The sequence below is a fragment of the Leopardus geoffroyi genome, chromosome A3, assembly GCF_018350155.1.
Source record: "Leopardus geoffroyi isolate Oge1 chromosome A3, O.geoffroyi_Oge1_pat1.0, whole genome shotgun sequence".
NCBI lineage: Eukaryota > Metazoa > Chordata > Mammalia > Carnivora > Felidae > Leopardus > Leopardus geoffroyi.
This window is the reverse complement of record NC_059336.1, coordinates 62443328-62467492: the sequence shown is the minus strand read 5'-3', so window position 1 is coordinate 62467492 and position 24165 is coordinate 62443328. Positions and strand designations below refer to the sequence as shown.

The following is a 24165-nucleotide window of genomic DNA, read 5'->3' as shown; positions in this document are numbered from 1 at the left end:
GCACAGAGCCTGCTGTCAGCACAGATCCAGCACAGGGCTGGATCTCATGAACTGTGAGATTATGACCTGAGCTGAAATCAAGAGTTGAATGCTTAACCAACTGAGAGCCACCCAGGTGCCCCAAAGGTTTTTTTTTTTTTTTTTTTTCTCCAGCCTATAGATGTCCAGTTGCTCTGGCACCAGTTGGTGAAAAGGCATTCCTCTATTAAATTTTTTTTTGCACCTTTGTCAAAAATCAGTTGGGCATATTTCTATGTCTGCATTGTCTGTTCTGTTCCATTCACTGATCTGTCTCTGTCACTCCATTAATTCCACAGTCATGATTACCATAGCTTTATATTAAGTCTTGAAGTCGGGTAGACCAGTTCCTCCCACTTTATTTTTCAAAGATGTTTTAGCTATGAGTTTCTAAGTAATCTTATCTACAAAAAAATCTTGCTGGGATTTTTAGTAGGAGCTGCATTAAACCTGTACGTCAATTTGGGGAGAATTGACATCTTTACTAGGTCTCATCTTCCACGAACAAGGTAGGTCTCCATAATATTTTAACTCTCCTTTAATTTTGTTCATCAGTGTGTTGAAGTTTTCAGCATACGAGTCCTTAAATGTTTTGTTAGATTTACACCTAAGTACTACTATTTTCATTTTTAAAAGCAATTTTTAAGTGGAACTGTGTTTTTTTAACTTTCATGTCCACGTAGTCATTGCTAATATGCAGAAATAGGCCTTTGTATGTTTGTTTTAGATCTTGAGATCCTGAACTCCTTTATTCTAGGTGATTTTTTTTGTAGATCCTTAAGGGTTTCCTACATAAAGAGGTGTGTCATCTGCATCATAGTGGTGATACCTGGGTCCTACCCCAGAGAGAATTTAACTTGCTTGGACATCAAGACCCTTTTTTTTTTTTTTTTTTTAATTTTTTTTTTTTTTTTTTTGAACGTTTATTTATTTTTGGGACAGAGAGAGACAGAGCATGAACGGGGGAGGGTCAGAGAGAGAGGGAGACACAGAATCGGAAACAGGCTCCAGGCTCTGAGCCATCAGCCCAGAGCCCGACGCGGGGCTCGAACTCACGGACCGCGAGATCGTGACCTGGCTGAAGTCGGACGCTTAACCGACTGCGCCACCCAGGCGCCCCTTTTTTTTTTTTTTGAGAAAAAGTCGGGGAGGGACAGAGGGAGAGGACCTTAAGCAGGACTATGACCTGAGCCGAAATTAAGAGTCAGAAGCTTACCAGGAACCCCTGGACATCAGGACTTTTTAAAACTTTCCCTCGTGATTGTGGTAAGCAGCCAAGTCTGAGAACCAGTGCTCTTGGAACTTGCCCATCAGTGAGTGAGTGAGTGAGTGATGCCTTGAGCACACAAGCCAAGTGCCTGGACTCCCCACTCTGCACTTGGGAGCCCATCTTGCTGTCAGGCCAGTATGGTTAACAGGCTTGAGCTTTGCTGCTGAGGAAGACAAGGCCTTGGACCTAATGAACTGGCCCCTCCCAGCCCAGAACAGACAAGTAGGCTGTGATGGATAGTCAACCAGTTTTAATGAACAAAAAATATTGATGCGTATAAAATGGTGTTTTGTCTGTCAAGTAAGGGTCCCCATTTTCTAGATGGGGGGTCGTCTTCTCCATGGACTTGAATACCTATTTCTCATATGGCTCTGGCACCTGGGCGAACTGTCCTTACAGTTCACCACAGGGCAGGGGCTGTCCGTGAGAAGGGAAGGTGTGTGGCCCCCGGTGGGAGCTCTAGTCGCTTTTTCACATCCTAAGAATAGCCTTGTGCTTGGCCCGAGAAGGCCACCAATGTTAGACTAGAAAGAACTGCAAAATGGATGTCAATCCAGGTACCTTATGTATGTGAGGGAGGCTGACCCTTCATCTTAAAGCTGGGGCCTCAGCTTGTAGTTCTCCATTTAGGGCAAAGTTCCTTAAAATTCATTTTCTGCCAGTTCAGGGCCCAGCCCTGCCAGCAGTACGGGTCTGCGCCAGTGCGCCATGGAACGGAAAAGGCAGTGAAAGGAAGGGACCTTCAGGAGAGCTCGTGGGAAGCTGGGTCCTAAATCTGCCACCACTTAGCAGAGGAGGGAAAGCAGCAGGTGTGCTCCTCACTCTCCTCTGCTTCCCCTCCAGGGCTGAGCCACCAGCTCCTCGATGTCCCGCCTCAGCGGTGGGAGAAAGCAGAGCAGGTGCAGCTGCAAGGTCCAGGCTCAAGCTCTAGTGCCAGGGCGATGTTGCCTGAGGCAAAGTAAGTAGGGTTACGGGCCACCACCCCAAAAGCTGGGTGGGCCACAAGCAATCCCCAGCTCCCAGGCACTTCACCCTTACCAGGAGCGCCACCAGCTGGTCAACTAGAGAGCGGCAGGCAGGCTGACCAAAGCCCTGAGGCAGTAGGCACAAAGTTTCCCTAAAATAAACATCAGCTCTAGCTCCTCAGTCTTAGGGCTTCTGAGGCAACCAGGTTGGTACTGGACTTCTGCAGTGGAGCCTCAAACCTATTGAGCATCCCCTCCAGACTGCCAGACCCACCTCCAGAATCCCTAAGGCCAAAGTTGCCTAGAGCCACTCCACATGCTATCAGGGTTGCTGCTGATAGGAATGGAATTCCCCAGAGAAACCCCTGCCCCAGGGCAGCCACAAGCCATGTACTGAATCCCCACCCCCCTCTCCCTCGAGGAGGGAGGGACGTAGTCTCCCAGACTGAGGATCAGGGGACACCAAGGACACCTAGTACCCAACCCTGGGCAGCTCAAGGTTTAGGACTTATTTTTCGCTCCATCCCGGATTCCCACTCTCCCTACACTGTTCCTCATCTGGACCCACTTTGTTCCCTGCTTCCCTGTGGTCCTCTGCATCAGCCCTTCCTAGCTGGTGCCCTGGCAGGAAACAAGTCAGCCCTGACTCGGGCCAGGGAGGCCTGCTTTATTCACCTGCTGGCCTCAGTGCTGCTGCTCAGTCCTGTTAGGACTGGCCTGAGGAAGCAGTCCCAGGACAGAGGAATAAGGACTGAGGTGAGACCCACAGAGGGGTGCGGATGACAAGACATAAGGATGGGAGGTAAAGGGGATGGAATGGTGGCTGTGAAGTGACCCTGCAGGTCTGCTGTCACTAGTACCGGGTGCGGGGATGCCCAACATGGGCCTGCAGAGCTTCCCGGATGCCCCGCTGCCAGTCTCGTGCTAGCTGCACCGGGGTCACTGAGGCCTAGGAACAAGGATACTGGATCAGTCCCCTTCTCCTTAAGAGCTCCACCCGCACTTCTCAGGCCAGGGCCTCAGCCCTGCTCATACTCACCACATTTTGCACGCCCAGCTTGGCTCCATAGAGCAGCAGTACCTTCATGGCTTTGTAGTGGCCATGCCGCACAGCCTCGTGTAGAGCTGTGTCCCCTTCCTGTTGAGAAAGGGGATGTTACCCTCCCAACCTCCCCATCTTTGGAAGGTTCAAGTTGGCAAGTGCTGTCCTCGAGCTCTGGCTCTCTCAGTCACTGTTCCCGGGTGGAGCTGACCCAAGTCCAAAAGGCCCAGCACCTTACCTTATCCTGTGCGTCAATGTGGGCTCCACACGCAATGAGATGCTCCAGGCAGTCACAGTGTTTCGTGCGCACGGCCACATGCAGGGGGGTGCTCCAGATCTAAGGCAGTGGATGAGAATCTGTCTGCTCCAAGTGGTGAGGCCTCATCGCAACCCCAAAAGGCTGTGCTTTCGCTTCTCCACGAATAGCCTGAGCTCTTGTGCACTCTTGGGTCTTCTCTTTAGCAGACCACCCCACAGCAGTACACCCCTCACCTTGTCCCGGGCGTTGACCTGGGCTCCCTGGTTAAGCAGCTGTTTGAGGATGTCCAGGTGTCCTCCACGGCAGGCCCAGAACACAGGTGTCCTGTCCAGCTACAAAACAAAAGCATCAATGTACTGACGTGCTGTGTGCAAGGCAGGGTGTCTGCTGTGAGGGTGGGCCTTCCCAGTTCTCACCAAGTCACGAGCATCCACAGTGGCACCTGCCTCCAACAGCTTGTTCACGAGCTGGCTGTGACCCTTCAAACAGGCCCAGTGCAAGGCTGTGCGGTGCAGCTGGGGGTGGAGACAGGAGATGAGGCAGAGGGAGCATGGCCACCCCTTTAAGGCCCTGCCCCGGGTCCTATTCCCAGTATTGGGTTCCTTGAACAGATGTGCCTGCTACCTGATCACACCAAGGGCCCTTCCCTCCTGGCTCGTACCCCATAAAACAGAAAAGGCCTGCAGTTTCGTAGGCCAGAACTAAAACACCCTGAAGACAGCACCCCTGCAGCCGCTGACACTGCAGTCTGATTCACCCCACTCTCACTACCTTGTCATGGGCATTAGGGTCCCCTCCATCTGTCAGGTACTTGTCAATCAGGGTCTCCTGGTTCTCAGCAGCTGCCTTCAGGAACATCTCCAGGTCCACAGACTCCAGCTGGGCCTGGGGCTGCAGCTGGATAAGTTGAAGGAGACCAAATCATTTCCCAAAACCACAGGCCTCTGGGGCCCTACCACTCTAGCCAAGCGGGCCCCTAAGAGCTGGCTAAAGACTAGCATTGGCTGATGGCTTGTACAAATCAAGAGTTTTTTAATCTTTTTTTTTCCTTTTACTTATTTTGGGAGAGCACACAAGCAGGAGGGGGCAAAGAGAGAGGGAGAGAGAATCCCAAGCAGGTTCTGCACTGTCAGCATGAAGCCTGATGCGGGGCTTGAACTCATGAACGGTGAGGTTGCGACTGAAGCCAAAACCGGTGGTCGGATGCTTGACTGACTAAGCCACCCAGGTGCCCCCAAATCAGAGATTCTTAAAAACCCGCCCCCCAGGAGATTCTGACTGACTAGGCACCTATTATGCCCATTATGGGTTGCCTTGCCCCCCACCCCCTAAGTTTATATGCTAAAATCCCAACCCCAGGACCTTAGCATGTGGCCTTATTTGGAAATAAGCAGCTGGAATTAGTTAAAATGAAGTCACACTGGAATAAAGTGGGCCCTAATCCAATATGAGTGGTGTCCTTAATGAAAGGGGACATGTGGACACAGCATGCACGTGGGGAGAGTGCCATGTGAACTCAGGCAGAGACTGGTTGGGGTGATGTACCCGCAAGCCAGGGAACACCAAAGCTAGCCACCAAGCCCCGGGAGCTAGACGGCTGGTAGGGATAGACTTTCCCCCACAGCCCTCACAAGGAACCAACCCAACCCTGCTGACACTTTGATCTCAAGCTTCTAGCCTCCAGAACTGGGAGAATAACCTTCTGTTGTTTAAGCCACCCTGTCTGTGGTCCCCCAGCAAACAAATAGGGGGCTGTGTGCCCTCCAAAATGGATTTCATTCAGCTTGGCAGGCCCTGGCGGTGAGCTGGTGGCTGGCAGCATCCACTCGTCCCCAAGCCCTCCCAGGGGGACAGGAAGCACTTACAAACTCTGGCCCCAGGTATGCACTCTCCCCCCACCCCGACTCCCCACTTACCTTAACCGTGGGCTCAGGTGCCCTAGGGGGGACTCTGCGTTTCAGTCGTTTTCTCCGTCTTTGAACCAAGTTTTCCAAGTCAGCCAGAGTCTCCAGATTCAGTCTGGAGTTGTTCAATCTCTCAAGCTGGGGCACAAGACCAGACCACACCAGTAGTCAGCCTTGGTCATGGAAGCCTCGGGGTCAGGCTCCTGGCTGGGCTCACTCTGTCTCCCACCCACCGGAGGGACCCCAGCCGCCTGAGGCCCTCACTGCTGACCCTTGGCGTTGGCACCCGCTGGGCCCCCAGCACTGCTCACTTTCTTCTTCTTCTCTTCTTCGAGTTTCCACTGCTCCCGGGCCACGACCTCTTGGGCTCCCAGCCTCCAGGCTCTGGGCCCGCCTCCACAATCAGCAACGCCATGTCCACATCCCAACGCTTTCCTTTCAACTCTTTCTCCACATACCTGTAGGAGCAGGATAAGGATAAACACTCAGAAAAATGAAGAGTCCTTAGAAGACAGCAGTGCAGTACAGGGATCCTGGGAAGAGCAGACCTACAGAGATTAGTGTTGTGGACGTCAGGGTGGTCTGACCCTTCGCAGTTTCCTGGTGCTCTGCTGGCATGCTCCCTGCCACCCGTGGATGTTGGCTCTCACCTACTATAGTGTCGCCTGGGGCCCAGGATAACTGCCGCCTACCCTGTTCTGTCAGCAGGACACAGGGTCAGGGGCGTGACGCCACATCTATTTATACTGCTGGGCTTGTGTCCAGGTATGCTCAGGGTAGGTGACACCTCAGCTTCCCTCCTGGGCCATCGTCCTTACATTCCTACCAGACCACGCCATACTGCCATCTAACCCCGAGCTCAGAAGGACAGAGGACATGCCTCGTGGGTAAAATTGTGAACTCCTGGGTTTAAATCTTGCCTCTTGTGAAGTTCTGTTTCTTCATCACTAGAATGGGGGTAACACTAGCAATTAGCTCACGAGGCTGAGGAGGAAACTAAGTACTGGGACTTTGCTGGGGCAGAACCCACCATATCATGATCTGTTCTTATCCCCCACACCCGCTGGGGTTCAAGAGCTGGGGAGCACTGAGGAATAAGGATACTGGGGGAGAGGGGAAACGGGATGACAGATGGCAGAGCCTAGGGCTCCCAGCATGCAGAACTAACTAGTAAACGCTGGCAACCTAACTTTCCTCAAGCCCTGCAACCCACTTCCCAGCAGAGGCTGCACTGGGCTGGGCCCACCAAGGCACTGGCCTGCAGAGGGGCTTACTGGGCAACCTGAGTCCTGGGCCTCCCGTGCCTTGCCTCACCAAAACAGACACCCCTAAGTGTCACTGGTGTCACCGCTTCTCTCACTGCCTGGGAACTCGAGAGCACCCTTCCTCTACCCCAAGCAAGGCAGCCAGACCCTCTGGACCACTTCCAGAGTGATGGTTATCCTAGCAGCTGAACTAAACCCACACCCCAGCTACACTCATGTCTTCCAAAGTAACCTACCACTTCCAATTTCTCTTTTACCATCACAGTCCAGAGGAAAACTCACTAAACTTGAGGGCTGTCACATATGCCATCACTCAGCATCTTCCCATTGCTTCCCTCTCTCGCTACCTCACAGAACTGGGCTGCCACACCAGAAAACCACTGCATGTTTCTGCTCCTAAAACCTGATCCTTAGACCACAGATAGAAGCTGCCTGCCCTCCTCTAGCTGGACCTCCTCGTTCTGCCGAGCTAGCCTGCAGTCTAGACAATCACCTGGCCTCCCTCCCCTCTGCCCCTTGTTCTTACCAACTGCTGGATGCTGATGACATCCATGGTCCCCCCTGCTCTTCACACCCCCAGTGAGAGGAGCTGAGTGGCTCAGCCCTTTTATAGAGAGCTAGCTCCTGGGGGCAGGGCAGGCCAGAGGCTTTTGCCTGGGCCAGATAGCTCAGTGGCTCTGTAACACTGACCAAAATACCAGTGTGGGCGTATAGCCCGCTGAAGGCAGCAGGAACTGCTTTCAGCTGAGTCAGGTGCACTCTCAGACACCCAGTCTCCTGCACCTGCTCAGGAGTGGTCCAACCAATAAACGGATGCAGGGGTGCTTGGGCCACTAGAGAAGAGTTAAGCGTGATCCTCCATGTTGCTGCAGGTCTAGCTGCCTGAGATCCTAAAAAACCCAGCCAGCCTGTCCTAAGCAAAAGGAGGCCAGAATCCTAGAGGATATCTCCGGAAGGACAGGCCTAAGAGGCTGACCTCTACGTCAGGAATCCTCATGGCATCTACAGGAGGAAATCAGGCTTCAAGTGACCTCCCACTCCCAGTTTCAATACTGCCCTCCCTACTCTTGCTGTTTTTTTTCCCCAGGTGGCCCTCACTTCTCCCTTATAGTTCCTGTTTCTTCTCCCTCACCACTCGGAGAGTCAGTGTTTTAAATTATACCACCACCAGGGGCCAAGTCCAGCCTGTCATCAGCACCTCATGCCTCTTGAAAAGCCGAGTCCCACACATGCAGGTCCCCTACCCAACGCCCTCCTGGCAGGGAGCATGCCTTTCCACATGGAAGCTGAACTGAGATCCGCTCCAGGTCCAAGTACGGAATGTCAACCATTAATCCAGTCACAAAGCAACCTGTCTCAAGCCACCAAAGTCAAACTTCCTAATTCTCTTTAAGATGCCAAGCATGCCCTTCACCCAGCTGTGCCTTGAATTCTGCTTTGACCTTTGAAAGGAAATCTGATAGGTAGTAAATAAGATTCCAGAATTGGAGCTACATGAGTAGAGATGACCTGAACCAGAGGGAGGGAAGAACTACAGGTCAAGGACAGCTCAAGGCCCCAAAGGGCTGGGAACGGTTCCACCCACAGCTGGCTTCTTGGTAAACACATCCAAGTTTTGAAACTTAGGGAACCTGGAGGTTTTTAAAGAAACTTGGTCCTTATGTACCAGGGGTTTTTGTCTAGGGTGATTTCTTGCCTTTGAGAATGCAGAGGGGGCGTTACCTAGAGTGAGGGTAAGTAAGATAAGACAAGACGTCAGTTCTGGACTCAATTGTCTGCCACTGACTCAAACTCACCAGTAAAACTAGTTTCTTCCACATGAAATTAACTGGTATGAACTCTTACCAAAAAATTACTCCTTATAAAAAACTAGAAGATAAACAAAACTCAAGATGCACTTGATGAACCACTCTTGCCACAGTGGCCCAGGCGATACCATGTGTACCGGTGTTGTATATATCCTGACTCTTTTCCTCTATGTCTTGTGGATGTACAGTCATGTTTTTATAGCCACGTTTTAAGAGACATCACACTGTGATCCCAACTCAGCACGCTTTCCACATTAGCCTACACTGCACTCTGCTAAACTTCCCCCAAATGACACGTGTCCCAGAATTTAATCATTGCCCTAACAGAGAGAATTTAGCTTGTCTCCCTCCCTTCCTTTTTTTTTTTTAAATTACACTACATGCTCCAATGCACAACTCTGTAAACGTCTCTGTAAGTAAACTTCTTTGTATTTATGGATATTTCTCTAAGTAGCTACAGAGAAATCAAATTATTGGCCCTACTCACTTAAGTTTTGATAGATATTGTCAAAGTGCTGTCTACAGCAGGTGTACCAATTTCCATGAGCAGATACCAACAAAGTGATGGTAAGAAAGAAAAAAACCACAATATTAATATCCAGAATATACAAACTCCTATGAATCAATCAAAGGAAGAAAGTCTTTAAATAGGCAATAGGTATGGACAGGAAGTTCAGAGAAAACAGGTGGTCAACTTCACTGATAATCAGCAATGCAAAATAAAGCAAGAACACTTTTAATCTAGCAGACTGTTAAAACTAATGCAAGTTGAGGAAGTGGGTCCTCCAAATACACTGCTTGCAATGTGCCCAGCACACTCTCTAGTGCTCTCCATAGATTCATTCATTGAACCTCCGCAAGGCCCTTAAGGCAGGCCGTATTATAATCATCCTCACCTTACAGATGAGGAAGCCGGGACAGATGGGTGAAGTGACTTTTTCCAAGGGCACTCAGCCAGAAAGTGGCTTTTGTCATCTATTCCGTGGTTTCTTCTAATACTTACATAGTTCTGTTTTTATACTTAGGTCTTTACTTGAAATTTATTTTTGAACATGGGATGAGGTAAGGATACAACTTTATTTTTTCCAAGGGATAGATGTTTCCACATGAACTAATTTAGAATATGATCATCTGTCCAGGCGTAAGCACTTACAGCCCCACGAGATCTACTCCCTCACTTCCACAGTGGCCAGAATGGGGCTCTTCAGGCCTCAGTTTCCCACCCTGCAGCATGGATGCTGACCAAGGCAGGGGCTGGGAGGGCTAGTCTGTGTACCCTTGCATGGCAGCCTAAGACAGCAGAAGGGTGGCAGTTCAGCTGGCCAGCAGGTCCCGTAGGTCACTGTCGCAGGGCAGCAGGTCACATGCCAGTCGTGCCTTCCGATCCCGGACAGCTTTCAGGGCTGGGCTGTGTTGCAACAGGAGAGAGCAAATGTCCACGTGACCCTTCTCAGCAGCCTGTGGAGAGAGAGACCTGAATCAAGAGCCATACCCTCACTGGGCCCTGCCCTTTCTTGATCCACTTCTGGGAATTTCTTGGTCCTAAAAAAGGTCTTGTGAAAAGAGAGACACTGGCTGTTTGAGTAGATTTCCCCTAATTCCTACCAAATCCCAACAACTTGCATAAAGATTGGTGGAATTCTCTAGTGCTATTCTGGCAGTTAGCTTGAGTTTTTCTCTCTTGTGTCCTTTGCTCAGTGGCCATTCTTCTCTCTCCAGGCCTGCACATTAACAACAAATATAGAACCTTAGATCTGAGTGTCTTTTACAAATGTACAAGGGTGCCGGGCACCATGGGTACAACCTATACCAGACACAGCCTCTGCCCTCTGGGACCTTTCAGATGAGCAGAGAAAAATGGGCTCAGGTTCTCAGCTTTCTCCTCTGCCTCTTTTTAACTTAACTCCCCCAGAGGAGAGAGTTAAAGTGACTTCTACAGATTAGTTTATTCAGTGTTCACAATAACCTTCAAAGATAGGAACTATCATTATTCCCATTTTACAGATGGCTTATACAAGTGACTTGTCCAAGGTCACAGAGCCAGTGTGGCAGCCTAGGGACTCTAAACCAGGTCCATCTGACCGCGAAGTCTCAACTCTTAACAACTGTGTTATACCACTTGAATTCCCTGCTCCTCCCAACAGACAGACTGATGTACCTAGGGGCTTTTGAGGGGTGTAAAAATTAATAATAGCAGCAAATACGGTCTGTAATTTGAATCCAGATCTTTATTTAGCAGGTCCTCTTGACAAATACAGACCCAAGGTTCTCAATTTTGTTGCCTCAATTCAGGCAGTGGTATGTTGTGTGCAGTTGTGAGATGCATTCCAAAGAATTTTTTCAAAAAAAAGGACCAGAGTTTTCAAGTAGCTTATTTTTTGAAAAAGAAAAAACAATTCCTATTCCTCACACATGGGCATCCCCTGAATGAGAGAAAAAGGTGGGATACACGCTGAAAAGGCCTCATGCTGTGGGGAACACCAGCCAGCAATATCTGCGGCAGTGTCCTGCCCGTACAAACTCTCCATGGGAGTTACAACAAAATGAGCAACACCAGTTTATACCATTAAGAAATAAGCAATCTGCCTCTCCAACTGGCAAGCATCTTAAAAGAAAATAAAACAACATCCGGTTGTTCACTCAGCACATATTCATTGGGCACCTAGGCCAAGAGCTGGGGCTACAACAGTAAACAAGATCAAGTCTTAGCTATCTCTAGGGACAGAGACAGAATTCAAAGGAATTTCAAGGAGAAAAGTTAGGAAAGTCAAGTACAGGGTGCTTCTGCACATCAGTTGGATGAGCTGCCCACGTCTAAGGAACAGGAAGGCTGAGGGTGTAATGTAGAAGCTGAGATCCAGAAGGAAAGACAGAAACAAGCCAGATGAAAACTGGGAGAGGAGAGGCATCCAGAAGGAGATAGTTTGTTGATATGTAAGGCCCTGGAGTGTCACCATAATAGGGTCAAGAAACTGAGCCTGAGGGGCGACTGGGTGGCTCAGTTGGTTAAGCATCCGACTGTTGATTTCAGTTCAGGTCAGGATTTCACACTTTGTGAGACCCAGCCCCATGTCAGGCTCCACACTGAGCAGGCAGCCTGCTTAGAATTCTCTCTCTCCTCTCTCTCTGCCCCTCCCGTGCTTGCACGTACTCTCTGTCAAAATAAATAAATAAACATTAAAAAAAAGAGAGAGAGAAAAGAAACTGGGCATCAGTGTTAAGAGACAAGGGGATGGGAGCTCAAGACGGGCACCTGGCTAACTCAGTCAGAAGAGCATGCAACTCTTGATCTTGGGGTGGTGAGTTCAAGTCTCATGTTGGGTGTAGAGATTACTTAAATAATTAAACTTAAAAAAAAAAAAAGATAAACTGGAGGAAAGGTTGACATTTTCCCTTGAAGTGCATGCAAGTGTAATATATCTGAAAATCATTGGATGATGAAATATTCACATCTGGTTTCCTAAAAATTAAGTTGATCTTTGAGACAGCAACCTCCACACCAATTTTTTTATTGTGGTAAAAACATTTCACATGAGACCTACCTTCTTAATTAACTGATTTGTGATTTTTAAGTAATCTCTATACCCAACATGGGGCTCAATCCCACAACTCCAAGATCATGGGTCACCTGCTCTCCTGCCTGAACCAGCAAGGCACCCCGAGATCTACCTTAAGAAAGTAATTAGTTTTGGAAATTGTTTTTTTCATATTTACTTATTTATCTTGAAAGAGAGCGAGCAAGCAAGCGAGCACCTGCGCAAGTGGGAGAGGGACAGAAAGAGAGGGAGAGAGAGAATCCCAAGCAGGTTCTGCACTCTCAGTGTAGAGCCCCACACGGGGCTCAATCTCACAAACCATGAGACCTGAGCTGAAATCAAGAGTCGGATGCTTAACTAAGCCACCAGGGCACCCCGGTAATTGTTCTTTTTATTGTTAAATGATAGCCCCCCACCTTTTAAGTAGGCCAGGACCAATGTGGGGCTTGAACTCAAAATCCTGAGATCAAGTCACATGCTCTACTGACTGGGACAGCCAGGCACCCCACCCTTCTTAACAAATTTAAAGTGTACCACACAGTACAGCCAACTACAGGCACAGTACAGATCCGTAGAACTTAATCAACTTGCCCAAGTGAAACTATTACCAGTTCAACAGCAACTCCCTCCCTCCCCCCTGCCCCTGGAAACCACCATTCTACTCTCTGCTTCTAGGTTTGACTATTTTATATATAGGAAAACCTCGTTTTGCTGCACTTTGCTTTACTGAGCTATGCAGGTACTGTGGGTTTTGTTTGTTTGTTTTTATAAACTGAAGGTCTATGGCAACCCTGCATTGAGCAGAATTTTCCCAATAGCACTTGGTCACTTCCTATCTGTTATATTTTCATACTTCCTGAAATTTTCAAACTTTTTCATTATTATTGTGTTTGTTACGCTGATCTGTGATGTTTTTTTAATTCACAGAGCATTTTCTTTTATTTTTTTATTTTATTTTATTTTTCTGGAGTTTTATTTATTTAACTTGATCCAAGTTAGTTAGCATACAGTGCAACAATGATTTCAGGAGTAGATTCCTTAATGCCTCTTACCCATTTAGCCCATCCCCCCTCCCACAACCCCTCCAGTAACCCTCTGTTTGTTCTCCATATTTAAGAGTCTCTTATGTATTGTCCCCCTCCCTGTTTTTATATTATTTTTGCTTCCCTTCCCTTGTGTTCATCTGTTCTGTGTCTTAAAGTCCTCATATGAGTGAAGTCATATGATTTTTGTCTTTCTCTAATTTCCCTTAGCCTAACACCCTCTAGTTCCATCCATGCTGTTGCAAATGGCAAGAGTTCATTCTTTTTTATTGCCAAGTAATACTCCATTGTATGTATGTATGTATGTATGTATGTATGTATGTATGTATGTGTGTAAACACACACACACACACACACACACATACATATCACATCTTCTTTATCCATTCATCCATCGATGGACATTTGGGCTCTTTCCATACTTTGGCTATTGTTGATAGTGCTGCTATAAACATCTGGGTGCATGTGCTCCTTCGAAACAGCATACCTGTATCCCTTGGATACATACCTAGTAGTGCAACTGCTGGGTCACAGGGTAGTTCTATTTTAAACTTTTTAAGGAACCTCCATACTGTCTTCCAGAGTGGCTGCGCCAGTTTGCATTCCCACCAGCAGTGCAAAAGAGATCCTCTCTCTCTGCATCCTCGCCAACATCTGTTGTTGCCTGAGTTGTTAATGTTAGCCATTCTGACAAGTGTGAGGTGGTATCTTGTGGTTTTGGTTTGTATTTCCCTGATGATGAGGGATGTTGAGCATTTTTTCATGTGTCAGTTGGCCATCTGGATGTCTTCTTTGGAGAAGTGTCTATTCATGTCTTTTGCCCATTTCTTCACTAGATTATTTGTGTTTTGGGTGTTGATTTGGTAAGTTCTTTATAGATTTTGGATACTAATCCTTTATCTGATATGTTGTTTGCAAATATCTTCTCCCATTCCGTCGGGTGCCTTTTAGTTTTGCTGATTGTTTCCTTCCCTGTGCAGAAACTTTTTATTTTGATGAGGTCCCAATAGTTCATTTTTGCTTTTGTTTCCTTTGCCTCTGGAAATGTGTTGAGTAAGAAGTTGCTGCAGCCAAGATCAAAGAGATTTTTGCCTGCTTTCTCCTCGAGGATTATGATGGCTTCCTGTCTTACATTTAGGTCTTTCATCCACTTTGAGTTTATGTTTGTGTATGGTGTAAGAAAGTAGTCCAGGTTCATTCTTCTGCATGTCACTATCCAGTTTTCCCAACACCACTTGCTGAAGAGACTGTCTTTATTCCATTGGATACTCTTTCCTGCTTTGTCAAAGATTAGTTGGCCATACATTTGTGAGTCCATTTCTGGGTTCTCTATTCTGTTCCATTGATCTGAGTGTCTGTTCTTATGCCAGTACCATACTGTCTGCATGATTACAGCTTTGTAGTATAGCTTGAAGTCTGGAACTGTGATGCCTCCTGCTTTGATTTTCTTTTTCAAGATTGCTTTGGCTACTCAGGGTCTTTTCTAGTTCCATATGATCTGTGATCACTAATCTCTGAGGTTACTACTATAATTATTTTGGGATGCCATGAACCACACCCATATGAGATACTGAACTTAATAAATGTGTGTGTTCTGACTGCTACACTGACTGGTTCCCCAGTCTTTCTCTTCCTCATGCTTCCCTATTCTTTGAAACACAACAATATTGAAATTAAGCCAATTAACAACCTTACAATGGCCTCTCAGTGCTCAAGTGAAAGGAAGAGTCAATCAATGTGGCAAACTTCATTGTCGTCCTAGTTTAAGAAACTGCCGTGATCCAGTGCTTCAGCAGCCACTACCCTGACCACCCTGATACCCGGAGCAGGCATTAACATTGAGGTAAGACCCTCTACCAGTACAAAGACTACAACTTGCTGAAAGGATAGATGATGGTTAGCATTTTTTAGTAATAAAGTATTTTTATTTTTCATTTAAAAAAAAATTTTTTTTTAACGTTTATTCATTTTTGAGAGACAGAGAGAGAGCATGAGTGGGGAAGGGGCAGAGAGAGGGAGACACAGAATCCGAAGCAAGCTCCAGGCTCCGAGCTGTCAGCACAGAGCCCAACGGGGGGCTCGAACTCACAAACTGCAAGGTCATGACCTGAGCTGGTCGGACGCTCAACTGACTGAGCCACCCAGGTGCCCCAGCAATGAAGTATTTTTTTTTTTTTTAATTTTTTTTTCAACGTTTATTTATTTTTGGGACAGAGCGAGACAGAGCATGAACGGGGGAGGGGCAGAGAGAGAGGGAGACACAGAACTGGAAACAGGCTCCAGGCTCTGAGCCATCAGCCCAGAGCCCGACGCGGGGCTCGAACTCACGGACCGCGAGATCGTGACCTGGCTGAAGTCGGACGCTTAACCGACTGCGCCACCCAGGCGCCCTACAATGAAGTATTTTTAAATTAAGGATTTAAAATTAAATTAAGGTACATACATTTTTTTTGACATAATGCTAGCATACACTAAATATACTATAGTATAAACATAACTTTTATATACACTGGGAAACCAAAAAAATTCCTTTGACTTGACTTATTATGGTGGTCTACGTTATGCCTATACCTCATATAAGACGTATCATGAAGTATAAAAAAAACAAAAACAGGGGCGCCTGGGTGGCTCAGTGGTTAAACATCCGACTCCAGCTCAGGTCGTGATTTTGCAGATCGTTGAGTTCAAGCCCCGCATCAGGCCCTGTGCTGATAGCTCAGAGCCTGGACCCTGCTTCAGATTCTGTGTCTCCCTCTCTCTCTGCCCCTCCCTCGCTCTCTCTCAAAAATAAACATTAAAACAACAACAACAACAAAAAAACCCTACTACAATTTTTTTTTAATGTATCTACTAGTGTCTGTATCAAAGTGTTACCCCTGCTCCCATCATATATTTTTTTAAAAAATAACATGTACTGGGCTGTCTGGGTGGCCCAGTCAGTTAAATGTCTGACTTGGGCTCAGGTCATGATATCAAGGTTTGTGAGTTCGAACTCCACATCGGGCTCTGTGCTGACACCTTAGAGCTGGGAGTCTGTTTCAGATTCTGTGTCTTCCTCCCTTCCTGTCCCTCCCCCACTTGCGCTCTCTCAAAACTCTCATTAAAAACATTAAAAAATAATTATAACATGTATTATTCAATAGTCAGGTGTAAAAAATAAATAAAAATAAGAACTCTATCTTTGCTGACCTAACATTTCAAGGCTACTGTACTTAAACAAGCACCTTCCTCTCATGATTCTGGAGTCCAGATTGCTTGCTGTGGACTTGCTGACCCCTAGCTGTCTCTGTTACTGCCTGGGGAGGCAGAGTAGAGTGTGTGGAGGAGGAACACTGGCTGCTAAAAGAAAACCCTCCTAGAGAAAGCTCATCAATGTGTCTTGTCTTCTAATGGCTGAGAACTTGCCACACTACATGCTAGAGGGAACTGAAAGTTGTCTGTGATTGCAGAGCCCCCTTTGAGACATGTCTCTAATATGAAGAGTGAACACAAATTTTTGGTGGACAGCAAAAGTGTCTGCCACAGGTTCTGATGGTAAGTCATGCGGTCAACTACTTAAATTTTTCTGTTTTACAATTTAGGGGCACCTGGGTGGCTCAGTCGGTTGAGTGTCCGACTTTGGCTCAGGTCATAATCTCACAGTTTGTGAATTCAAGCCCCGCATCTGTACTTCAGATCTTCTGTCCCCCTCTCTCTGCCCCTCCCCTGCTCACTCTCAAAAATAAACAAACATTTTAAAAATAATAAAATTTCACATCCAGAATTATGTTTTGTAGGCTACAATTCAAAAATATTCTTTTATAAAAAAATGTTTATTTATTTTGAGAGAGAAAGAGTGCGTGCACTAGAGCAGGGGAGGGGCAGACAGAAAGGGAGACAGAGAATCCCAAAGTGGCTCCACAGAGCCCAACACAGGGCTCAATCTCATCAACTATGAGATCATGACCTGAGCCGAAACCAAGAGTCTTGAGTCCAAGTGCTCAACTGACTGAGCCACCCTGGCGCCCTCCAAAATATTCTTTACTGTGTGTTGGTTGTTTAAATAAATAAATATATAAGGAAGGAAGGAAGGAAGGAAGGAAGGAAGGAAGGAAGGAAGGAAGGAAGAAAGAAAAAGAAAGGAAAAGAGAAGAGAAGAAGAAAAGATAAACTGGAGAAGCAGGCAGGGGCTAACCCCAGACAGCCTTGTAAAGCAGCTTAAGGCCTTGAAGGCCTCTAAGGTGTGGCATGATCAGAATTAATTTAAAAACCATCACTCTGGGAGAAAACCAAGTGGAGCCGAGAGAAGAATAAATGTATACACATATGCCATAAACATGCATAAACCATTTCTCAAATATGCATAAGAAATCAGTAACAGTGATGCCTTGAGGGAGGTGCCCTAGAAGATCCACGAACCAGGCATCAGGGTGGAAGGGAATCATTTTCCTGCTGCACTGTTTTGTACTCTTCAAACTCTTCACCATGTGTAGGTATTTCTGGTCAGAAGGTTAATTAAGCAATCACTCTGGTTATAGTATGGAAAGTGGGCTACAGGGACAGGTAAGAGTAGGTGTAAGCTTCATTCAACTTTTTTTTTTTTTTTTTTTTAAAGATTTTTAAGTAATCTCTACACGCAACGTAAGGCACAAACTCAAAACTCCAAATCAAGAGTCATATGCTCTACTGACTGAGCCAGCCAGGGGCTGCCCCTAAAGTAGGTGTGAGCTTCAAAAAACTAACTTCATGGAAAAGCATTCACATGGCATATCACTAAAGGAAAGAAAAAAAAAATGATGCCATACATTTAATTCTAATTTACATGCACAGGAAAAATGCCAGATACGTTAATCCTAAAGTGATGACTGGTAAGCACTGGCATTATAAGTGATTTGCAATTTCCCTTTTCTGCTTTCCCCATGTTTTCTACAGCAAATATGTTATAACTTTTATAATGACAAAAACCAAGTTTTTGAAGGGGGGAAGGGAGCATACCTTATGCAAACTGGTCATGCCATCGTCATCTACCAGCCTGGGGTTGGACCCATGAGACAGCAGGAGCCGTGCAATTTCAGTGTGCCCACAGTAGCTTGCCCGGTGCAGAGCAGTGGCGCCCCCATGGGTTTGGGCATCACACTTAGCCCCACTTTCCAGCAGGAACTGGCATACAGCATAGTGCCCGTTGCGGCTGGCATAGTGCTGCAGGGAAAAGAGACCAAGTTCAGACAGCAGAGCCCAGGCAGGCAATGAGGGTGGTGGAGGGGTGAGAGCATGGGCTCGGGAATAAGAGGACGATCTCCATCAGCTATATGACCTGGGCAAGCTTCTTAATTTCTAGCATCAGTTTCCTCAACAGGCAAATGAGGATAATAATTATTCCTATGTCACAGAACTGTTAGGAAAATGAAATTAAATAATTGATGTAAAGCACTTTAACACTAATTAAAAAAAAAAAAAAAAAAAAACAGGTTCACCTGATGCTTAAAACAGAAAACCTGCTAGGAGAGGAGAAAGGGCAGGAGTAAAGGCGACATAACCCCCTTCCCCACAGGGAGCACATATCCCACGTGAAAGCTTCTCCCTCCTCTGACCCTGTGTTCCTCCCCAGCTCACCAGAGCAGTGTAGCCAGCTGAGTCAGGCTGGCTAGGGTCTGTTGCCTTCTGGATTAAATATTTCACTCGACCTAGGTCTCCATTCAGGGCTGCTGACCAGATTCCTGTGGAAAGACAAACAAAGTGCTGGATAATGTTGAATGACTGGAGACTTTTAGAGCTTCCTTTACCTCTTGATCTCCATTTTCTCACCTATAAAATAGGGGATTTATTCATTCAACAGATGATATTAACTGAGATCTCCTCTGTGCCAAGGGCTGTCCTAGGAGGTGGCGACATAGCCGTGGACAAGATAGACAAAGGGCTGGGGTGCCTGGGTGGCTGTCAGTTAAGCATCTGACTTTGGCTCATGTCGTGATCTCGTGGTTCGTGGATTCGAGCCCCATGTCAGGCTTTGTGCTGACAACTCAGAGCCTGGAACCTGCTTCGGATTCTGTGTCTCCCTTTCTCTCTGCCCTTCCCCCGCTCTCTCAAAAATAAATAAACGTTAAAAAAAAAAAAGATAGACAAGGGGCTTTGTCTAATCAGGATAGTAGAATTGGGCAGACACAGAAATCCCTTCTTCAAACCACTTCAAATACACAAATGTTGGATAAGGTAATGTTTAAAATATTTGAATACACAGGCAAATTTAAAAGCAAGAGAAGGCCATTACCAGCTGCCAGAACAAGGTGAAAACCACAGCCAAAGTGGTGAGCAGGTACTGAGTCTGCAGAATCCCAAAAGTCCTTGTAACTAGACATAGATAATTTAAAAAATTTTTTTTAATGTTTATTTTTGAAAGAGAGTGTGAGAAGGTGAGGGGCAGAGAGAGAGAGAGAGAGAGAGAATCCGAAGCAGGCTCCAGGCTCTGAGCTGTCAGCACAGAGCCCGACACAGTCTTGAACCCATGAACCGCAGGATCATACCTGAGTTGAAGTCAGCACTTAACCAACTGAGCCACCCAGGTGTCCCTGCACATGCATCTTAGAGGCTTTGGCTGGAACAACTGGGCAGGGTCTGCATCAAAGGCTGCAGGCCATGTGTATGGCATGGAATAGATACAGCAAGGTTCTGTGCACAAAGCTGGGGGGCAGGAAGTACCATGTCATGGATGAACTGGGACTGGAAAATCTCTACTTTCCTGGTCTGAATACCAGCAAGAAGCAAGCTGCCAGGCACAGGCACTTCACTCATTCCGCAAATATTTACTGAATACTTACTATGTATCTGGCACTCTTCTGGGCACTAGGGATCAGCCAAGAATTAAAGATCCCTGATCTCCAGTGTTCCCCTTGCCCTGCAAATTTTAGTCTTATGGAGGTTACATTCTAATTATAGGAGACAAACAGGAAAAAAATAAGTCAGGTGGTACTAAGACCTATGAAGAAAAATAAAGCAGAGAAGGGATATGAGCAGTGGTCACAGATGGCATCTTTGATAAGGTGACATCTGAATATAAACTTAAAGGAAATGAGAAAAGGCACCATTTCAATAGGTGTTAGAAGACAGCACAGGCAGAAGAAACCTAAAAAAAAATCAAGCAACTTGGAGATGTGGGACCTATATTTATTTATACCCCTTAGAGAGCAGAACCCCCAAGCTAAGAGTACGTCATAATCTGGATCTGTAATAAAAATGGACCCAGACAAGTGAATGTTGTAAGGCCTGCACAGAGGCAACTTTAAAAAAAAAAATGTTTTATACCTCCAGAAGCCAACAAAGGTATGTGGATAATCTCTTACAAAACAGGACATCCCACCGCTCAGCCTATGAGCTCAAAAATTAGAAGCTGTAAAACAAGAAGCAATCCACTGCCATGTGAGACAGTCAGCAAATACAACAAATGGAAAAATGCGTGCTTTAAAAATCAGCCATAACAACACAATCTAAAAGACTTTAAAACAACATTTAGGGGTGCCTGGATGGCTCAGTTGAGCATCCGACTTAAGCTCAGGTCATGATCTCACAGTTCATGCATTTGAGTCCCATGTTGGGCTATGCGCTGACAGCGCAGAGCCTGCTTCAGAGTCTGTCTCCCTCTCTCTGCCCCTCGCTCGTTTGTGCTCACTCTCTCTCTCTCAAAAATCAACATTAAAATTTTCTTTAAAAAATAAAAAAATAAAACAACAGTGAATGTGTTCACAGAGATGAAGGAATAGAATCCACAAATCAACAGAACGTTAGGGGTAAAAAAAGAACAAGGAGATCTAAGACAAAAGTCAGGGGCACCTGGCTGGCTCGGCTGGTTGAGCATGTGACTCTTGAGCTTGGGGTCATGAGTCTGAGTCCCATGTCGGTTTTACAGATTACTTAAAAAAAAAAAAAGTCAGTAAATTAAAAAATAGAATCACTGAAATAAAACAACAACAACAGATGGTTGGACAGTACTGCAGACCCAGCTGGAGAGAGAATGAGTGACTTGGAAATCACCCAGAATGCAGAATGGTAAAGACAAAAATATTAAAAAGAGGTAAAGAAACATAGAAGACAGATTGTACCAACATGTGTCTAATAGGAGTTTAAAAAAGAGAGAGAAACTGAACAGAATAGGAGAGGAAATGTCTGAAGAGATATCATCTAAGAATTATTCTGAAGTGGGGTGCCTGGGTGGGTCAGTTGGTTAAGCGTTTGATTTCAGCTCAGGTCATGATTTCACAGTTCACGGGTTCAAGCCTCGCATTGGGCTCTGTGTTGAAGGCTGGGAGCCTGCTTCGGATTCTGTGTCTCCTGCTCTCTCTGCCCCTCCCTCACTCACACTCTGTCTCTCTCTCTCTCTCAAAAATAACTAAGCATAAAAAAAGACAGAGAGAATTATTCTCAAGTAAAGGCAACCATGAGTTCTCAGATGAAAACCACATTAAATCCGAAGGAGAACTGATCAAAACAAATCTACCATGGTGAAATGACCAAACATCAAGAATAAAGAGAACATTTAAGTTACCAAAAAAGAAAAAATCACCAGTCATTGAAGAGTAACAAGCAGATTATCAGCTAAATTCTTAACAACAGTAGCAGACAAAAGAAGATAAAGGAAAAATATTTTCAAAGGTTTAAGGGATAAAAAAAAAATAACTGTCAACGTAGAATTTTATAACAGTCGAGAGAGAGAGAGAGACAGAGAGAGAGACAGAGAAATGAATGAATGAATGTTGGAGAAGCATACTCACTGAAAAAACTTTAAAGGATATACTCCAGGAAACGGGAAAATAAACCCAGAAAGTAGATATGAAGAAAAAGAATCCACACAAGAAAACAGACAAGGATCTTTCCCATGTGTGGGAAATAGATAATAAATAAGTAAACAAAGTAATGTCAGGTTGTGAAAACTGCTTTAATGAAAGTAATGTAATATATCAGAGTAACCTGGAGGGTAAGGGGCCCTACTTTGCATAGGGCAAGGTTTCTTTCTCAACAGCAGCACAATTGGCATTTTATACCAGATAATTCTTCGCTATGAGGAACTGTCCTGTGCACTGTAGGATGTAGACCAACGTCCCTGGTCTCTACCTACAAGATGCCATAGCACCCTCCCAGTAACACCTGAAATTGTCTCAGACATTGCCAAAGACCATTTGGGATCAGAACTGCCCCCAGCTGAGAACTACTAGAATGGGGTGTTCAGGGTGGGTCTTTCTGAGGTGACATTTGACCTGAGACCAGAGAGAAAAGCATTAGCTAGTCCGATGTTGCAGGAAATTCATTCCAAGGAGCTGGGCAGCAAGTACAATGGCCTTAAGTCAGAAAGAGATCTTGCATGTCTGAGAAACCAAAATTGAGCCTAGTGTGACTGAAGTGCAGTGACTGGGGAAAGAAAAGGATGAGGAATAAAATGAGGGCAAAGAAGTAGAACGGGCAGGGATTAGATCAGTTTGTAGGCCATGGAAGGAATCTGAATTTTATTCTAAGAGCAATGAAATCACCTGATCTAATACCTTCAAAAAGTTACTCTGGCCTCTATGTAGAGAAGAAAACACCATAGGAGGGCAGGAGTGGAAGCAGGAAGGCCCATGAGGGAATTGCTTCAGTAGCCCAGAGAGTGGCAGAAGTGGAGGGAAGTAAGCAGATGCAAGAGTCACTTAATAGTTGGGTCAGAATGCATATAAAGCAGTAGCATCTACCCAACAATTGAGGACAGTGTTATTACTGAATAAGCTGCCTCTGCACAGAGGGATAATACACAGCTTCCCAAGAAAAGAGGACATTTTTTTTCAGCGTTACTGTGTTCCTTACTGGCGATACGATCTCCTTACAGTCTGGGGTAAAAGAGTTACTTCTCAGGTCCCAAAGGCAGAGATAACATCACCTGCGTTGAGGGCCGTGTGTGCCATATCTAAAGCCTACAGGATCCGACACACTAGGGCTCACACCTGAGGTCAGAACGTTAGTTCTCTTCGCAGCGCAGCCCCCTCTGAAGCTCCGTGCCCTCCGGGTAGCTGCAATACCCCGAGCTGCTGCTGATTCTGCCGCCCGGCCCCCCAGACACCCGAGGGGCCCCGAGTCTCTAGGGGGCGCACCAGCTGAGACGGGCTCCGCCCCACCACTTGGGAAAGTTAACAAAACCAGGGCCTCAGTTTCCCAACCTGCACATGAGACGAAGTTTCTAGTGGCGGAGCCCCTGCCAGGTGCCTGGTGGGATCTCACTGACGCGGGGGCTGGGAGCCCACTGCCCCCCTGGGCTCCCACCCGGCCCGCTGCGGCCCTCGGGGTCCCGCTTCTCGGCCATCTCCTTGTGCCGCGACCTGGAGACAGCGGGGAGCCTCACCCCTGTCGAAGTCCATCTCCTCCAGCGTCTGTTGCACGCCGGACGCCACACCCGGATGAGAGCAGCACGGGCTATCGGCGCAGGGCCGCGGCGCCGCCATGCCAGCCTTGGCGCCCGCCCCCGCCGCCGGTTGTGCGCACGCGCGGCCGCAGCGGGTGGGCGGAGCGGACGCAGCAGAGGCAGCACCAGCTCTGGGATCCGCCCCTCGGCGGCCGAAGATTTCCTCGGAGGCCAACCCAGCTGGGCTTTAGCTCGGGAATCAATGGAAGCGGCGGGGCGGGGCTTATGGTGCACCACCGCGCTCCGAGGCGGCCGCGCGAGGGCGTCCCAGGCTAAGCGGAGTGCGGAAGCCGCAGCGTAGGATTCCCTCGCCCCCCCCCCCCCCCCCCCACCTCCTGGCGGTTGGCGCCGGAGCCCCCGGCTACGTAGGTTGCAGGGACGCAGAGGGCGGGTGCGGCCGCTTGTCAGAGCCTGGCCCTCCAGGTTCTGTGTGCCACCGGTTTCTCCAGGGCAGGAGTCGCCGGTCGCGCCCCAAGGTCTCCGTTCTGTCTTTCCACACCCCCTCAAGGCCCAGTGACCTCGCTTCCTCCTCCTTCCTTACGTGCCTCCTGCCCATTTCTTGGAAGACCCCGTGGGAGGTAGGGGGTCACTTGTCCTGCCACTAGGAGCATGTAAGCCCCGAGGCCAGGGACGGGCCGTTGGGTTGTACCGAACCCCCA

General features: G+C 47.1%; 2 protein-coding genes across 2 annotated transcripts; both read right to left on the bottom strand.

Annotated features, from left to right (window-relative positions):
* Nucleotides 1-1521: 1521 nt before the first annotated feature.
* Nucleotides 1522-7376, bottom strand: ANKRD23 (ankyrin repeat domain 23). Its single transcript, XM_045445860.1, has 9 exons — nucleotides 7250-7376; nucleotides 5770-5916; nucleotides 5471-5596; nucleotides 4326-4451; nucleotides 3971-4069; nucleotides 3788-3886; nucleotides 3534-3632; nucleotides 3293-3391; nucleotides 1522-3202 (listed from the first exon to the last, which is right to left on the bottom strand). The coding sequence occupies exons 1-9, from the start codon at nucleotides 7274-7276 to the stop codon at nucleotides 3107-3109; spliced, it is 918 nt and encodes a 305-aa protein (XP_045301816.1). The 5' UTR covers nucleotides 7277-7376; the 3' UTR covers nucleotides 1522-3106.
* ANKRD39 (ankyrin repeat domain 39) lies at nucleotides 5804-23592 on the bottom strand. Its single transcript, XM_045445861.1, has 5 exons — nucleotides 23447-23592; nucleotides 18703-18806; nucleotides 18085-18288; nucleotides 9808-9989; nucleotides 5804-5916 (listed from the first exon to the last, which is right to left on the bottom strand). The coding sequence occupies exons 1-4, from the start codon at nucleotides 23544-23546 to the stop codon at nucleotides 9846-9848; spliced, it is 552 nt and encodes a 183-aa protein (XP_045301817.1). The 5' UTR covers nucleotides 23547-23592; the 3' UTR covers nucleotides 5804-5916; nucleotides 9808-9845.
* Between the last annotated feature and the right edge of the window lie 573 nt (nucleotides 23593-24165).

Coding starts and splice junctions, on each gene's coding strand:
- ANKRD23 (XM_045445860.1), bottom strand. CDS start 7,276: ATGGATGTCATCAGCATCCAGCAGTTG. Junction 5,597..5,769: donor AAGAAGAGAAGAAGAAGAAA/GTGAGCAGTGCT, acceptor CTTGTGCCCCAG/CTTGAGAGATTGAACAACTC. Junction 3,392..3,533: donor ACATTGACGCACAGGATAAG/GTAAGGTGCTGG, acceptor CTTTCTCAACAG/GAAGGGGACACAGCTCTACA.
- ANKRD39 (XM_045445861.1), bottom strand. CDS start 23,546: ATGGCGGCGCCGCGGCCCTGCGCCGATAGCCCGTGCTGCTCTCATCCG. Junction 18,807..23,446: donor GGAGATGGACTTCGACAGGG/GTGAGGCTCCCC, acceptor GTCTTTCCACAG/GAATCTGGTCAGCAGCCCTG. Junction 18,289..18,702: donor CAGCTGGCTACACTGCTCTG/GTGAGCTGGGGA, acceptor TTTTCCCTGCAG/CACTATGCCAGCCGCAACGG.